This window comes from Megascapheus bottae, chromosome 6 (genome assembly GCF_031878675.1).
Source record: "Megascapheus bottae isolate mThoBot1 chromosome 6, mThoBot2.hap1, whole genome shotgun sequence".
In the NCBI taxonomy this organism is placed as follows: Eukaryota; Metazoa; Chordata; class Mammalia; order Rodentia; family Geomyidae; genus Megascapheus; species Megascapheus bottae.
Window position 1 is genome coordinate 3,999,916 of NC_143514.1, and position 17,342 is coordinate 4,017,257.

At 54.8% G+C, this 17,342-nt stretch overlaps 1 protein-coding gene across 1 annotated transcript; it reads left to right on the plus strand.

The window, feature by feature from the left end:
* Positions 1-7,156: 7,156 nt before the first annotated feature.
* Positions 7,157-12,626, plus strand: Barhl2 (BarH like homeobox 2). The gene is made up of 3 exons (XM_090333668.1): positions 7,157-8,196; positions 10,034-10,259; positions 12,041-12,626. Exons 1-3 carry the CDS (start codon positions 7,578-7,580, stop codon positions 12,351-12,353), a joined length of 1,158 nt encoding a protein of 385 aa, XP_090189794.1. The 5' UTR covers positions 7,157-7,577; the 3' UTR covers positions 12,354-12,626.
* The last annotated feature ends 4,716 nt before the right edge of the window (positions 12,627-17,342 follow it).

Below are 17,342 nucleotides of genomic sequence, written 5' to 3' on the forward strand. Positions count from 1 at the left end.
GAATTGTCATTCCTTCACTCCAGTCCTCACCCACCTCCCCAACCTGACCAATGGCAGGCGCCGACGCGGGAGGGAGGGGGAGGAGGGAAGCGAAAGCTAGGGGGAGAGTTCAAAGCCGCGCCCCGGGCGCTGGCGGAGGTTGCAGGGTGCTGGGCGCGTGGCCGCGGGCGCCCCGACCGCGCGGACGCTGAGCTTCTCCCGCAGTCACCCAGCAGGGCGTGCGCGCGCGCGTGCCTGTGCGCGCGCCTGTGCGCGTGCGCGTGCGGGGAGCTTCGGGCCCTCAGCCTGCCCGCCGCTCGCACGTCCCCTCCCCTGCCAGCCGGCAGCCGCCCATCCTCAGAGAGAAAAACCAGAGCGTGGGCACATTACCCACCATTAGGGAGACGCTGCGGTTTTAATGTGGCCTAATTAGTGCCGCTAACCGAGCAAATATTATTATATTGAATAATGATAAAATAATGAAAATATTAATGCCTTGGAGCTTTGCACGTGGGAGCCATTCCTTTGCGTCTCTCCCAGAACAACCCAAGCACGCTCAGATCTGCAACCAGATGCGAAAGGTGGCCCCCACGGGCCAACTAAGGACACGGGTGGGTCATCTCAGGTGCGCACGCGCGCGCACGCACACACTTCAACTTGGGCCGTTGTCACACACATGTCGCCCACCACGCCACCTTCTTCCAATAGTTTTCTCTCCCAGAAAAAAAAAAGAAAGAAAGAAAAAAAAAATCAAACCCAATCCAAACAGACGTGCGTCCACTGAAGGGTGCCTTGATCTGCGATGGGGTTCGGCACCCCGGGAAAGTTGCCGTGGGCGCACGGGGCTTGCAGCCTCAGCCAGGGCGGCCAGGCGGGAGGAAGCGTGCTGGGCCGACTCACTTAATTAGCATGGAAATCCACAGCCCCTCCTCGGGCCCAAGGTGTCTCCCCCGGGAAGTTGGTGAAAAGCAGGCATTAAACAATTAAGGAAGGCCGCGGGTCCCTTCCAAACCCGGCCTGACAATTTCTTCTCTGAAAGGCTGGAGAGCCAGGGCGTTGGCGGTGGGGAGGGGGAGACACCGGTGTCTGGGTGTGCTGGACGTGTCCTACAGGGCCAGACAGGCTCTCCGTTCCCTTTCGGCTTTTGTGGGAACCCCCCTCACCCCTAGGATGGCCAGCGAAGGAAGGGTTCAGCTCCCCTGGCCTCCGAGTTGCGGCCTGAATACAGGTCAGCTCCTCCCTGGCAACCGGGCCTAAAGGTTTTCAGGGCGACGACGCGAGGTTGCCCGAGGACGAGGGGGTGGGGCCGTGGTGTGTGTGTGTGGGGGGGGGTGCGGATTCCGGCCCGACGGCGCCCCCTTTCGAGCCGAGCTGCCTCCACCTGCCGCCGACCCCAGGGGAGGTTCCCGCGCCTCGACCGCTCATTCCCCGGGGAAAAGACGGAGTTCGTGGGGCGGAAGGCTTTGTCCTTCTGGACTCCCTGTGTCCGCTTGGACTGCCAGAGGCCTCCAGGCCACGGGCCCAGACCCCTTCCGGGCCTGGGCGGGTGTGAGCCGGGGGTGTGGACACTTCTGGAGGCCGGCGAGGCTCCCCCACCCGCCTCGCTGGCTGCCATTCCAGCCGGAGACGGGGCGGGGAGCTTTCAATTTGTTCCAGTGATGGCTCTAACTTAATAAGGCGATTGATTAGCGCTCAAAGTGCCGTTTTAATTAGTCGCTTGTTAATTAACATCGTAAATGAACCCCCCCCCACACACACCCCTCTGATTGGCATCTTTGCTCGGCGCTCCGGGGCCTGCCTTTCTTTTCTCCTGCACTGCCGGCCGCCCGGGTCCCTCTCAACCTCCAGTTGATAGAAGAATCTGTCTTCTGCTGTCTTGAGGTTACAGAGATCTTTATTTCTTGTTATTTTTTTTCCCCATGCGATGAAGCTGTGTCACAAGAGGATTTGTACATTTTCCCAGGAATTGGCCCTCCGAACGACAACGATTCAATACAGAGTGGCCTCTACCTTCTCACGGGGTATCTCTTCAGCCCCGGGTTGGACATGATCTTTTTTTCCTCCAACCCCTCCCCCCCCCCAGGCCTGATAAGATCACCTAAATTCCCTCTCAGAATCTGCGTTTCTAGAAAGAAAGGAAAAGCAGGAGGATGGGAAGGAAAGGGGGTGAGGATCGTCTTTCTAGAAGGAAACCTGACACTGTGACCTGCTGCGCATTCTGCTGCCCACATCTGTGAACAGTGTTTTTCCAGCCAACGTGGTCCAAGAATACTTATCTCTCTGGCTGTACTCACAAGAGACCCTGCAACCAAGACATACCTATAGATCAGAGACAGCCCAGCCACACATAAGAGGCTAGGGTGATGTGTGGAAATTTGGCGTCATTATCATTCGTGATTCCATTGCTTGCAATGCATCCCTTTCTTTTTGTCACTGAGACACTTGACATTTCTTTTAGGAACACTAAAACTCCAGTCAATATCTGAGGCTAGTGCCCCATTTCCAATCACCTGACATAGAATACATAGTCTTGTCTATTGACTGAGTAAGTGGACAACACAAATAAGGAAAGGAAGAAGTAAACCATAATTGCTAATGACTGTCCCCATACATAGCTAGAGATAATTGGAATTTGCTGATCAGAAAGGTCACATGCTCTGCACAAGGAAATGGCAAATAGGATGAAAATGCTCCTCAAGCAGTCCTTCCTCCACATCTCTTGCCTTTCTGCCTAGTGTCCTCTGTACACCAAGAGCCATTTTCTGTAGGTCCCTTCTAAATGGCATATTTATAAAGTTTTGGAGAAACAATAATCCTTGCAAATGTTATTATGACATCAGAAAAATCCTTCAACACTTTGGTCCCTCCAAACATGAAGCAATTGCACAGACTGTCATTTTAATTTCTTTTTATCTTTCTTTCTTTTTCGTGTTGGTCTTGGGTTTTGAACTCTGAGCCTGGGTACTGCCTTTTGAGCTTTTGTTACTCAAGGCTAGCACTCTACCATGTGAGCTGTCGCTTCAGTTCAGGCTTTTTGTCAGTTTATTGAAGAGTACCATGGACTTTTCTTCTGCTGGCTTTGAGATTCTCAGATCTCAGCTTCCCCAGAGCTAGGATCACATGCACAAGCCACCAAAACCTGGCATTAGAGTGGTTTCTTTGACCATATGTCTAGCATTTCACTGTTCTCTGCTCCCAATTTCCACTGTCTGGTTTCAATCCACATAAGGAAGAGACTTTTTTTTATGATTTTCTCTCTGGTATAGTAGTTTCCTGTTACATATATATGTATGTATATATAGATACTGGATAGTACATACACACTGGACAGACATTAATAGACTAAAAGGGAACAAAAAAGAAAAATCAAGTCTTGAAATGGTGAGAGGTCAGTCTTCAGGGAGTCAGGCTTAGAACAGGGAGAGCTTATTTGTGTTTTCCTGCATCTTTTATAGAAAGAAACAATAGCCAGTTCCTTCAGCTTGGAATTCTTGGTGCCGCCTAGTGGAGGGAAAGGCCTTTGCGACTCACTCCCTAGCCAGTTGACACAGTTGTCATTTGGAGGCTCCTTAGAAACTTTCAAATTAAATCTGATGGAAACACCAGCTTCAAGGTCATCAGAATTTGTGTGGGGGCCAAATTTTCCAACGTTAAGCTTTATTTTTTTTAAAGAAAAGCCTGACCATCCTGTTTTAAAGAATTCCAAAGTCTAGGTAGTGAAGTGAGCAGTGGAAGATGTACTAAGATACAAAACTTGTTAAAATTTGTGTTTGAATTAGTAAGAGAGAGAGAGAGAGAAGAATCTTCGATGTTTATTGGTATTAAATGTATCTTTCAGAGCCAGGAAAAAATTGGAAAACAATGACTTTCTACAAAACAGTTCCAAAGTCTTTGAAAAAATGAAAGAATCCTTCCTCCATTTAAAAGAGGGGGAGGAAGTAAGCAATCATTTAAAAATAGGGTCCAAGAACTCTATTTTCTTGTATTTAAAATCCAATGGAGGGAAACCTGAGATTAAATTCAGTAAATGCAAATTCATCCACTTGATTTCTTTCTGAATTCAGATTTTTTTAAAAAAATGAATACTAAATTATGCTCTTCTTACTACAAAGGGGACAGGATGACTTTTGAGACACAATTTTTATATATTTTCTGGAAAAATAATAGCAAAAGAGGAGTATGTCTGGGGGGGAGGTTGAAGAAAAGTTTAAGCCCTAGGATTTTGGTCTTTCTGAAGTTTGTAGGTTCCTGGTGTTTGATATCTTCTTTAGATTCTTCAGGTCATTTCCTGCCTGGGAGGGACCCAAACAAAGGACTCTTGGTAAAGGTCAAGGTTATAGTTTTCCTTCGCTCCTAGAGCTAGTATAGAAGAAATCTACGAGAATGGATTTCTTTTTTTCCTTAAAGAAAATAGAATCTGAAAGGTGTATAAGGTGAGGCCCACCGAGTTCCGGTTGGGTTTGGAGGTTTCCCGCCTGGCGTTCCCTTCCCCCAGCCGCGGACCTTCCCGCTCCCTTTCAGATTTCGTCCGTCGACTTTCCACCACCTTCCCTGCCAGTGCTGTGAATGATTCCAAGCAAACCCCTGTCGAACCTCCCAGCACAAGCTGTGCGATCTGCCTTTTTAGCTCTTGAGTCATTTTAGGCGTCGGAACAAAACAAAAACGGGCTTCAATGAATTATTTATCAAGGTCGAGAATAATTGATTGGTGCAGTGCCGTCAGATCTGGATTTTTAAATTTGTCTTCTCCCTTTCCACTTCCTACCCGGAACCCCGCGGCGAGGGGAGTGCGAGGCTGCGCCCCGGGCGAGGAGGAAACGCCGCTCCCGAGGGAAGCTGGCGGGTGATGTCAGCGCGGGCTGAACCCCGATCGATAACTGAAGAGGGGAGGAAGTGGAGACTTCGCTGGCAGTCCGGGGCAGCCCAGCGCCCTTCCCGTAGTGGTCAGTTATGCCAGGGGCGCCGGGTGCCACGATCTCCGGGGCGGGCTTCGAGAGGCCTAGCCCACCGGGCCTGGCAGCCTGGGGTCGGCCGAGAGCTCTCGGGAAGGGTCTGCAGGGCCGGTGCGCAGCTCCGGAGCGATGGAGGCGAAAGCAGCACGACCCAGCCTTCGTCCAGGCCCTTCGCGGCAGCCATCCAAGGCCGGCCTGTCCGGTTCACACATGCCCAGGGGGTGTCCAGACCCTCCCGGCCTTCGTCAGCCCGGCGGGGAGCGCACCCCGCGTCGTGCGCCCTCCGCTTGCCGACCCCAGCGTCCCCCTCGCCTTCTGCCAAAGCCGGAGCGGATCGGACGGTACAAATCGTGGCCTCGCCCGTCCCTTCTTCTCCCTGCTGGTCTCAGCATTCGGGGATGGGGGTGGGGGGGCAAAGATGAAAGAAAAACTGCCCCAAACCCCCTCAAATTAGCGCGGGCATTTTCAAGGTCAAGTCTCTCCATTCCCCCCCCTTCAAGAAAACGAAAGGGGGGACACATCTCCCATCTACTCTTTCCAGACTGGGGGCTCACACAGTAGTTCCCAGACACAGGCAAGATCTAGTCCCAGGAGCCCAGTTCCCCCCCCCCCCCGCCCAGAGAAAGCGGTGCCCCCAGAAGAGACCTCCAGAAACGCGTCGAAGCCTCCGATTGTAGGCCCAGCCCGGGCAGGGACGAAGGGCCATTTCCTCACATCGTTCCCTAGTCACGGAAGCGACGCCAACCACGCAGATTCATAGGGTTCTTAAAATGGTAATTTGGAGTAAAATGTAACTCAAAGAACTTTGAATCATTCATTAGCACCTTATAATTACTCTGCTAATTAGGTTGACACGGCACTTCATCAGGAGTAATACGCCGTCTTGTCACTGGCACTTCCCATTACTCTGACATTCAACAAGAGACAGGTTGGAGACGTCCTCAAGAAAATGATGCGCGTTGACGCTCTGCGCCCACGCCGCACCGTCCCGCTCCGGGTCCCAAAAGGATCCGCGGTGACCGTTCTCCTTCCCGATCAGCGGGGGGGGGGGGGGGACCGGCCAGCGGAAGGGGACACGGGGTGTAGACTCGCCCCTTCGGTTCCTAAGCCCGCCCGCCGTGGACCCAGCTAACCCGGCCATCGGAGAAGGACGGGCACTGTGGCCCGCGTCCGGAGAAGGCTTGTGGCGCGGCGTCCTTTGATTGGAGGCCAGGCTAGGGCCCGGGTTTGGGGGTGGGAAGGGGGTCAAGCCCGGCCGTGGACGCGGGTCTGGGAGCTGCCTGGGCCTAGCCGGGACGCGCAGGTTTTCGGAGCGGGGATGGGCGCTCAGAGCCTGCCCGTGCCAGGCCGGGGGGACCCCCAGGCCCCCTCCTCGGCCCCCAGTGTCTCGGGACTGTGCGTGCGCGCGTGCTTGGGGACGCTGCGGGGAGTCTGCCTGGCCCCTTCGTCCCACGCGTCTGGTCCACCTGACTTCAGAAAAAGGGCAAACGATTGTCCTGGCCTTGCCTTTCCGCCCCGCGATTTGCCTTCACCAGTGCCCCCTGTCCTGCCCCGTTCTCCCTTCTGCCCCTCACTCGTGATCGTGGGCTCCGCCAGGACCACCGGGCCGAGGGCTCGGCTCGGGGCGGCCGGCAGAGGCTGCGCGGGTTCTCAAAAGAGCAGCGGGGCTCGAGCTGCGCCTGCAGACCGGCTGGCGAGCCGAGCGCCCATTGGCTCCTGGCACGTCGGCGTCGCCGGCCGGCTCGGGGGCGACCAATGGGGGCGCGGGGCCCGGCGCGCGGCCCGGGCGGCGGGGGCGCGGCGGCCGCGGCCGTGACGTCACGGGAGGGGGGTCGGCGCCGCCCGCCAGCGGCCGGATTACAAGGGAATGCGCCCGGCAGCGGCGGGAGTCGCCGGGCGCCGCGTCTCCTCCGTCTGCTCGCCGGTGCCAGCGACTTCCCTTCTTTTTCTTCCTCCTCCTCCTCCCTCCTCCCTCCTCCCTCCTCCTCCTCCCTCCTCTTCCTCCTCCTCCTCCTCCTCCGGTCGCCCCCAGCTATCGCGGCGGGGTCTGCGCCACAACTTTCCTAGAAAGTTCAGAAAGTCGGGGCCGAGGCATCGGGGTCGCAAGCCGCGGCCACCTCCGAGGGCGCCTGGCCACCCCCGAGGGCGCGCGGCCACCGCGGGCTTCGCGCTCTCCGCGTCCGCCGCCGCCGCCGCCCCGGTGTCAGGCTGCGGGCGGACCCGGCGGCGGTGGCGGCCGCGGTGGGGTCGCCCCCTGCCTTGGGCACCTGCGCCCGGGTCCGCGGCGCCGTCACCGCCGCCCCACGTGCGCGGTGTGCCGGCGGAGCGCGCGGCCTGGCTTCCCTCCGCGCCTCTTGTTTTCGGTGACTTTTTCCCCTTCCGATCTTTCTGTCTCCCGAACCCTACGTTTTGCATAAGGGGGGGGGGAGAAAAAAAAAGTTGTGTCCAAAGTGTCCACCGACCGCCACCTCCCGATCCTCTCGCCGCCGTTCCCGCCCCACTTTTTTTTCTTTTTTCTTTTTTTATTAAAGCGGCGTCAACCTCGTTGAGAGCTTATTTTGTGTGAGGATCGATAGCTTCCTTTTGCCTAACCCGGGCGGCGGCCGGCCGGCGAGCGGCGTCGGACCTCATGTAGAAGTGACGACAATGGAGGGGCCCAGCGGGTCGAGCTTTGGAATAGACACGATCTTGTCCGGTGCCGGTTCGGGCAGCCCGGGCGTGATGAACGGAGACTTCCGCCCGCTCGGGGAGGCCAGGGCCGCCGCGGATTTCAGGAGCCAGGCCACACCGTCCCCTTGCTCGGAGATCGACACGGTCGGGACGGCGCCTTCTTCTCCCATCTCGGTCACCACGGAGCCCCCGGAGCCGCATCTGGCCCCTGACGGGCCTCCGCACCACCGCCTCCTCCTGCACAGCCAGCCGCCGCCGCCGCCCGCCGCCCCGGCCCCGACGCAAAGTTTGCAGCCTTCGCCTCAGCACCAGCCGCCGCCGCCGCCGCCGCCCCCGCCCGCCGGGCAGCAGCTGGGCTCGGCCGCCTCGGCGCCCAGGACTTCCACCTCTTCTTTTTTAATCAAGGACATCTTGGGGGACAGTAAACCTCTGGCCGCCTGTGCGCCCTACAGCACCAGCGTGTCCTCCCCGCACCACACCCCGAAGCAGGAGACCCACGCGGCGCACGACGGCTTCAGGCCCAAGCTGGAGCAGGAGGACAGCAAAACCAAGCTGGACAAGCGGGAGGAAGCCCAGGGCGACCTCAAATGCCACGGTGAGTCGCGCCGGCCCGGGCCGCCCGGCTGCGCCCGTCCTCCCCGCCTCGGCTCCCTCGATCCCGGCGGCCCGGCCGGTGTCCAGAGAGGGGGTTCTGTTCCGGGGTCTTCCCGCCCTATCCTCCGCCGCCCCGAAGCGTGCAGACCCGACCGGGGCCTGGGCGCGCGGCAGCCCGAGCCTGGAGCAGCGTGGCGTTCTCACCCCGCCACCTTCTCTCCAGCCGGCCCCGTTCTTTGTTTTCCATCATTTTAACGCGTCGGGAGGCCGAAGGTGGCCGCGAGGAGATCGGAGGGGATATACTTTTTCTTGAGGGGGGGAGAAGCAGGGTTAAACAAAACAAAACAAAACAATTTTCCCCCTCGCCGAGACCTCGAGATGGGAAGTGGGGAAAAAAAGAATCGGCTCAGCACGGGCTGCCCGGGGTGTGAGTACGCCCGGTCGATATGTTATGCAGATGAAGCCTCCTTCGTAGTTTTCAAATACCCCAGGAGTGGTTCCATTTAACGAAGGAACAGTGTCCACGCTGATTAAGCGACTTACAAAAAAAAACTTAAATCAGGTAATCACTACGGAGAATTAAAAAAAAATCAGTTTGAAAAAAAAATCACTCTTTTTGCCAAAGAGCCCCAGTAAAAATTCAGTATCTTAGTAAAATTTAGTCTCCTTTAAAAATAAGAGGGAGGGAGCATTTATAAAAATAAACAAATAAGGGGCAAGATTTATCTATTTCTTGTAAGATCTGAAGGTGGCCAAAGAAGTAATCGTAAGGTCTCCCTTTTTCTACTTTCATCTTAGGTAATTTCATAAAGGCTCTGGTCTTTGTAATGTAAAAGAGTTTTTCTTTTTTTTAAATGCCAGGGGAGTGCATTTTTCAAAAAAAAAAAAACAAACCTTCACTGATAAGGTAGTATTATTGTTATTACTTCGTTATTTGGTAAAGATATGCTGTGTTTAGAAGGCAAGACATTGGCTCCTTGTTTTACTATTATGACATTAGCATAATAGTGCCCAAAACAGATGTACGATCTGGGCTGGCGATTTTTCGTGGACCTACCTCCCCAGTGGGTCAATTAGAGAGATTATTGTTCTTCCTGCAGGGAAGATCAAGGAACGCAGCACAAACGGGTACAAACAGAGAGGGATTGACATATCGATTTCCAGGCATTTCAGTAAAAAACCAAAGTTGACAAATAGAATCCGGAAATCTGCTCACTGTCACCAGGATGGGCTCATTTTGAGCTTACGGGCCATCGGCAGTTACCTGGTGACACAGTCCCTGTGAAGCTTTCAAAGACCCAGTGTAGGCAACTGCAGAAAGCTTGATTCCAACATTCCCCAAGTGAATCTGGGAAACGAATGTCTAACATGTAAAGAGATGGGGAGGGGGAAGTAAAATGAAAAAAAAAAACGGTCCCTCCCGAAAAGAAAAATACAGTGTCTTTGAAAAGTAGCAAAAAAAAAAAAATCGGTTCTTAGTAAAAAAAAAAAAAAAACAACACTGAAAAGAGATGTCTCACTCCCAGCCAGGACAAAAGGGCCTTTTATTAAAATTCTTTTTTTTTTAACTTTTAGCTTCCAACCATCAGAAGATCACACAGCCTTTTAGATTTCTTTTTGGTGTCCAGTACAAAACCCCAACTCCCTGACCAGAAAACCACTGTCTTTCTCCATGCTGGCTAGGGCTCAAGGATGTGTGTGTATGAGCAGGGGACATGGAATGCAGTGTCCCAAGACAAGTGGGTGGCCTGGGAATGGAGAAATGTGTGCCAGGAGGACACCCCGCCTGTTTCCATTGGGGGGCAAATCACACAACTTGTTTTTTATTTTTCCCCTAGGAACCAAGGAGGAAGGAGACCGAGAGATCAGTAGTAGTCGGGAGAGCCCGCCTGTGAGAGCCAAGAAGCCTCGAAAAGCCAGGACAGCCTTCTCCGACCACCAGCTCAATCAGTTGGAGCGCAGCTTTGAGCGGCAGAAGTACCTGAGCGTCCAGGACCGTATGGACTTAGCAGCTGCACTCAATCTCACTGACACCCAAGTGAAGACCTGGTACCAGAACCGCAGGTACAGAAGGCTGGGTGCGGGGAGCAGAGGCATCTGCTGTTTGAGTCATGGCCACCAGCAATCTTCTCCTCTGACCCCCAAAACACTCTAGGGACCAAAATGTGCCCCAACAGACACTTGGGTGCTTTCCAGCCTAGAGCTGGGGTTAGCCACACCCCCAAGGTGAGAGAGACCAAGGAGTAGGCACGGGTCAGGGTTTTAACAGGTGCTACTTTCCTTCTGAAACCTGAGCTGTTGGAATTCTCCCCCCCCCACACACCATTTTGTCCCCAAATCAATCAAGCCACATCTTCTCAAATTGAGACATCTGTGCAGCTGACACTCGGGCCCAGAGCGCGCGTGCGCGCGCGCGCGCGCGCGCGCGCGTGTGTGTGTGTGTGTGTGTGTGTGTGTGTGTGTGTGTGTGTGTTACTTTGGACTTGCCCCAGGCTGGTTCCAAATGTGTATAAGCCAGCAATGAGGCTCAATAGGTGGTTCTCACAGAGCTGTTCCACCACCAGTCTAGGCTTACATTTGAAGTTGTTGGGAGAGCAGGGTCTGAGCCTTGGTCATCATGGCCTTAGAGATTAGTGAAGCCCAGCTGGGTTGGACTGGGGTCGGCAGCCCCAGGCTGGAGAATTGGGCAGCTGGCCAAGTATCCAGACTTGGGGGGGGGGGTTGTCCCTTCCATTAGCTGCTTCTGCTGTCAAGCCTACCCCAGGCCTCTTGTTTAGAAATTAAGAAAGCAGCTGGCCTTTCTTGCAGGGCCCTGAAGTGTAGGGCCAGTGCTGGGTCATCTGAGGCGATCTGAGACGAGGTTAAGCTGTCTTTCCACGCCTAGTCTTCATCTCCCTGGTCCCAGGTCTTCTCTCCCCCTCCTCTTCTCTCGTTTGTGTTCTAATGGTCCATAAGTGCAGTTGGAAATGCCTGTCCAGTTGTCATCTTTACCATAATTTTCTGTCTCATTACATACGGTTTCAGCCACCCTAATTCTGTCGGAAAACATTAGTGTCATTTGGAGGCAATTTAAAATGGGCGACATGTTTATTAATTTGGCTGGAGCTGCTGGATAAGGCCCACCAGCCCCGCTTTCCTTTAGTGAGACCTGGGAGCCACCGCCTGCTCCTCACTCCTTCCTGGCAGTGTGCAGTGGGGGAGGGAGACCAGGAAGAAACAGATCACAGGTTTTAATTATTACTTTCTTCCAGAGAAGGCAATCTCCTGAAACCCAGAATAAGCAGGAGCTTCTGTTCCCTTGGTGGGGAATCCTTTCTCAAACGAATTTGGTTTTCAAATCTTGTCACCCCTCCCCACTTGCCCCAAACCCTCTGCCCTGTTCTAAGAACCAGTCACCAGAGATGAGAGTTATCATCACAGCCCTTGCGGGGGGATGGGGGGCAGTGAGAGGGGCTCGGGTCCAGGGCTTGGGATCTCTGCTACTCTTTGTTTAGTTGTGGTGACTGGAAAGGGAAGAAGAGCCCGGAGCAGAGTTCATAGTTTGGGGGTGACTGGAGGGCCACGGAGTGGAGGGATTCGGAAGAGGAGAAGAAAGACCACGGATGGAGAGGGGTCTTCCTGGGCCTGCAGGGAAAGTTTCAGGAAGTGGCTGGTCAGCCTGGGTGGGGGGCAGGGGGTGCGGAGAGGGCGCAGGTTTCAGCGAGCGCCTCGGGGCTGGGGCCGTCGGGAGAGGGGCCCGGGATTCGGCCTGGGGGGTCGGCGAGGGTGTGGGGGGAAAGGGCCCGGGCGCGGGACGATGCCCACAGCCGCCGGGCGCGCCCGCCGCCCCGCTCGCTTTCTTTCAGGACCAAGTGGAAGAGGCAGACGGCGGTGGGCCTGGAGCTGCTGGCCGAGGCCGGCAACTACTCGGCGCTGCAGAGGATGTTTCCCTCGCCCTATTTCTACCACCCCAGCCTGCTGGGCAGCGTGGACAGCGCCACGGCGGCCGCGGCGGCCGCGGCCGTGTACAGCAGCATGTACCGGACTCCGCCCGCGCCGCACCCGCAGCTGCAGCGGCCGCTGGTGCCCCGCGTGCTCATCCACGGGCTGGGGCCTGGCGGCCAGCCGGGCCTCAGCCCTCTACCCAACCCTATCCCGGGCACCCCGCACCCCCGGTGAGGCAGCGGGGCCAGGGCGGGCGGGCGCGGCCCGGCCCGTGCCCACCTCTTCCCGCGCCGGCCGGCCGGCCGCTGGGGTCGCCGAGGCCTCGGAGTCGGAGCGGAGAAGACGCTCCCCGCCCCCCGCCAGCCGGCGGGGTCCCCCCCCGAGCGCGGCCCGCGCCCCGGCCCCCACCCCCAGAGGCGGGCTGGACAGCTCCCTCACCCGCGGGTGACTCGAGAGTACAACCAGTAAGTGCACAGCCACCCCAACCCACACAAACCGGAGTTTAGGGACGGGCAGGAGGGGGGTGGGGGGAGGGCGGCGGGGAGGGGAGGGGGCCGGGCGGACCCGGGGGCCGAGAGCCTCGGCGGCGAGGGACCCCGGGCCCCAGCCTCAGCCCCCCCCCGGGGCGTGGTGGACTTTGGTCTGCCCCGAGGAGACTTGAGGACTTTGCACTGATTTCTCATGAGCTTTTTTTTTTTTCTTTTTGGAAAAGTGGCATGCTCCATAATATGAAAAAAAAAGTACATTTGAAAAGACTGAGTGATAAGTGATATATCATATTTATTATATGTTGTCCAAAAGAAAGAGTCACTTATATACGTTAGTAAAACATGACTTTTTTTTTCTTTTCATTTTTTCCCCCTTTTGGATTCAGTACAAAAATAAATGCTTAGATGAAAAATATAGATTTTTTTGTGATTGAAAATGACAAAAAAAATAAAGTTTATCTTTTTTTAACAAGTGATGAGATCCCCGGGAGCTAATTTTCACTAAAATGCAGAACGCGCAGCGATAAAAGGTGCGACTGGTTTAAGGAAAAAATGAAAAAAGAAGAAAAAAACCCCCACCAGAGCCTTTGTAGACATTAGAAATTTGTCAAATCTCTTTGTAAAACAGGCCTGTTTACCACGCTGGCCTCTTTCGAGCGAATCCCTCTTTGTGGGCGGATGTTTTCTGGATGGCCCAGGAGGCCTCGGAGAAAGTGGCGGCGGGCAGGCTTTGGGTGGCAGCCAGCGGGCAGCGGCAGCCTCCCGTCCCCGCCCGCCGAGAGGCTCCAGCTTAGCCCCAGGGCCAGGATCTGTCTACACCTCCCTTCCCTTTCTCCTAGGGGCCTTCCCGGGCAGCGGGGGTCCCGGGAGCTCCTGGGGCCTGGCAGCTGTTGGGCAGCCTGCGGCTTGGGCGCCCGCAGGGCCAGACAGACTGGGAGCGGGGACGCGGCGTGGGCGAGCAATTAGAACGCCCCTGGGGACGCGGGGAGGCCTGCTCACCAAGCCTTGTCTCAGCTTTGATCCTGGCCCTCCAGTCCCCAGCCCGACGCATCCTAAAGACTTCCCGGTGCTAGGGTGGCTGCAGTGGGTATGCAAAGGCAAACTCTGGTTCCCACAGTGCCACGCATTGTATCTGTCCTCTGGGAAGAGAGTAGACCTTTTCTGTGATTGCTCAAAGTTATCCCCATCTGGGCTTGGCTTCCAGGTCTAGGTGACTGGGGCCAGGCAGACTGGCAACTGAGGACAGTGAAGGAAAACCAAGTAACCTTACAATTACTGTGCTATTCTCTTTAGCGTCCAGGTCATTTTTCCCAGGAGATTCTCCAAAGACTCTCCCTGTCTGACCATCCTCACTTCTGTTCTAGTTCAGCTGAAACACATCCAGACCCGTCGTCCTCCGATTTTCCCAGAGACTTGAACCTGAGTAGAGTTAAACATGTTAAAAGGGGGAGTGTTGTGGGAATGTACGATCAAGAGTGGGAAGGAAGATAGAAAGAGGTGGGATCCGGGAGCAAATCGCCTCGGGCGCCTTGATCAGACCTTAGCTAATTAGGGAGTGGTTTGCAGATTTCTATCCAGCTCATCAATTTGCTTAAAAAATAGTCTTAGTCTTCTTTGATCCTAACAAAAGGGTCTGGACTGGCCCCACTTCTTCTCTTCTCTCAAACTCTCTCTCTCTCTCTCTCTCTCTCTCTCTCTCTCTCTCTCTCTCTCTCTCTCTCTCCCTCTCCCTCTCTCCCTCTCTCCCTCTCTCCGTCTCTCCGTCTCTCCCCCTCTCCCTCCCTCCCTTCTCTGCCTGCTAATTTGGGACGAACTCAAATAGCTGAGCTGGACTAGAAACTGGATGCCGTTGGGTTTCAATGTAGAATGCCCAATGCCTGGGCATTCTGCAGACTCTCCCTGTTTCATCTTAGCTGCAGTTGGGTTTTAAAAAATCCATCTCCAACACCTTCCAATGATTTTCCCAGGCCTAAAAAGGCACTTTGCAAAGCTTGAATTTGCTGAAGTGATAGCCTCTAGACAGAGGGTTGAACCTGATCCACTCTGGGCAAAATGGGGGTAGGTGTGTGTTGGGGAGAATATGGAGTTCACACTATAAATGAATCCAAACAAAATGTTACCTTTGGCCCTAGTGGGGGAAAATACTTAAGCAAACTTATAAACCCAAGCAAGGCTATAGCACCCATTTGATGCCGGGCCTGGGAAGTTGCCGTGTGTGTGTGTGTGTGTGTGTGTGTGTGTGTGTGTGTGTGTGTGTGTGTGTATTGGGGGGTGGGTGGGAAGGGGACCTTGCTTCATTCTCAAGGCTGAACTTGTATTCCCTGGATAGTGGGTGCAGGGAGGCATCAACTTTACAGCCAGCTAGGGCCCCACAGCTCATAGTAATTATTCAGAACACACCAGACTTCTCTGCTTTCCTTTTATTTGCACTCATATTTTCTTACCTTTTCTGACATCATAGCAATCTCTTTGGTTTAAACTAGTTTGGGTTTTGGCTAGTTGTAGTTACTTTACACATTAGCAAATTGGACATTGGGATTTGTCGGGGGGGGGTGCTCCAGAAAGAAAGCTGGGTACTGGGTCTTTCACCCCCACTTTAGCTGACCAGATGCTGTAGTATTTAAAAGTCCTGAACTACTGCTTAAAAGGAAAAAAAAACTGGTTTATTTTCTCACAGGGGTCCTTTTGAATAGCCATACCTGCCCAAATAAATGTATGTGTGTGTGTTGAGGGGACAGTGAGTGGATCTGATAGGCAAGGTAGGTAACCCTGAGCCTTCTGAGAAGCAAGGATCAATCTAGCATACCTTTTCTCAGGGGGATCTGGGGTTAGTTACAGCCCCAATATGACTGTCCCTGGGGCTCTACTTCCTTTCCTGCCTTCAGCAAGACTCAATTTGAATCATTCCTTTGGCTAAGTAGAAGTCTGGCAAGACAGAGCCAGTTTAGTGGCATTCTTTTGCTTCCTGTAAGAACACAGAAAAATGAATTTGTTTCAGAGAGATGCTTAAAAACCTACAAAAGCCCCTTCCATGTCTCCACCCCCAAGATCAGCTCAGGCAATCCCAGTAAACATCTGTAGTTGTGTGTTAAGGAAGAAGTTACCCTCTGCAGATTGGCACCAGCCTTTGTAATGCCAGCTCCCCGCTAGTGATTGTGTAGTAATAGTACTGTTTGCCTTGGCGCCTCCAGCAAGTATACCTGCAACTCTCTAGCCATTTATTTTCACCCCCACCCTCTAAAATGAAAGCCAGCACGGAAGGAAACAACACAGTTTCACCTTGCAAATAAAACCTGCTTCCCTTCAAACCAAGTCTTCCTCTTTCCCCATCGCCGCCAAGAGTGCCAAATCCTACCTCCCCTCTTGAAACAGGCAGCTCGTGAGTAGTTTGTTTTTGTTATATTTTTAACTTTCTAAAAATATTTGGAAAAGCTCTCCCTAGGGCTAGGAAAACTTTAGTTCTTGCTAAAAAGCACGTGGTTACAAAAATATGAGGGAAGAGACCTGCTTTTTTTTTTTTTTTTTAAAGCAGGCAGGAATGGAAATCAACATACTTGGAGACTCATTGACTTTTTTTTTTAATACCACCATTATCAGGGGGCAGAGTCAAACTGTTGTGGGAAAGTTGGCCAGCCTGGTGCCCTGGCTGTAGTCTAGAGTGGTGGGGGTAGATGAGTGAGGTCCCAGGGTGAGTGGGGAAGAATTTCCCCAGGCTCTTTGAGTTGTCCCCGTCGGACTGTGTCGAGTCTCACTTCTTTGGCCAGAGCCAACTAAGTGTCTTTTTTTTCTGGTCTGGTGGTGGGGGTCTCCTGGTCTGCGGGTGAGGGTCTCCTGGCCGGACCCAGTATTCTTGCTGCTGTGCCTCTGGCAGACTGAACCCCTCCGGGGCTGGTGATGGTCAATTTGGGGACCTACAGTTCTGGAGCTGCAAAGGGTGGCGTCTCTGCCTCTTGCATTGGGGCGATGAGATTCTGGGTGAAGTTTGGGGTTCCCTGTCACTTTGGATGTTACGGGGTGGCCCTCACTTTCTTTCCCCTTTATGCTTCTCGGGTCTCTCGGGCTTCAGCGCCCGCCCCAGGTCTCCCAGCACCACAGACAGCTCCGGACGCGGCCAGGCGCTGCAGTCCGGCTTGGCGGGTTAGGGGTTGGGGCGCACTGGGGAGGGAGGGGGTGATCTCCCGGAGTCCCAGGGCCGGGGTCATATTTCAAAGAACAAAAATCTAAAGATAAATAATCCAAAACAAGCCCCCCCCCCGCCCCAACCTCCAAGATCTCGGGGTAACTGGTGCTCCAATCCGCCCCTGTTTCAGTAAGTTCTCCTCGGAAGCGGTGGGGAGGAGCGGGGACTCCGCCGAGTCCACAGCTGCCGAGTCCCCGGAAACCGCACCGACGTCCCGGGCTCGCCCTGCGCCCTGCGCGCGTGCTCCGAGAGCGGCGCTGCGCCCCGCGCTGGGTGGAAGCCGGGGAGACGCTCCCGGGACGTCGCCACGCTGCAGATGGCGCCGGGTTGGGGTGGGGCGTGGGCCTGGGGCTGGATCACTACCCGCAGCCCTGGTGTGGGGATCCGGGCACCCCCAGCCTCCTCCACGGCGGCCCCTTTCCGGGGGGAGGGTCGGACACCCCCCCACCCCCGCGGGAGCTCTACTGAAAGGAAAGGACCGTGGCGTGGCGAGTTCAAGGTGGAGCTCGATTTCGGAAACAAGGACCTTGTCCGCTTGGAGCCAATGGGATCTGG

Bases quoted from the DNA above. Each gene is read 5' to 3' on its own strand.
- Barhl2 (XM_090333668.1), top strand. From the start codon at position 7,578: ATGGAGGGGCCCAGCGGGTCGAGCTTTGGAATAGACACGATCTTGTCC. The intron at 8,197-10,033 runs GTGAGTCGCGCC...TTTTTCCCCTAG, and splicing joins GGGCGACCTCAAATGCCACG to GAACCAAGGAGGAAGGAGAC. The intron at 10,260-12,040 runs GTACAGAAGGCT...GCTTTCTTTCAG, and splicing joins ACCTGGTACCAGAACCGCAG to GACCAAGTGGAAGAGGCAGA.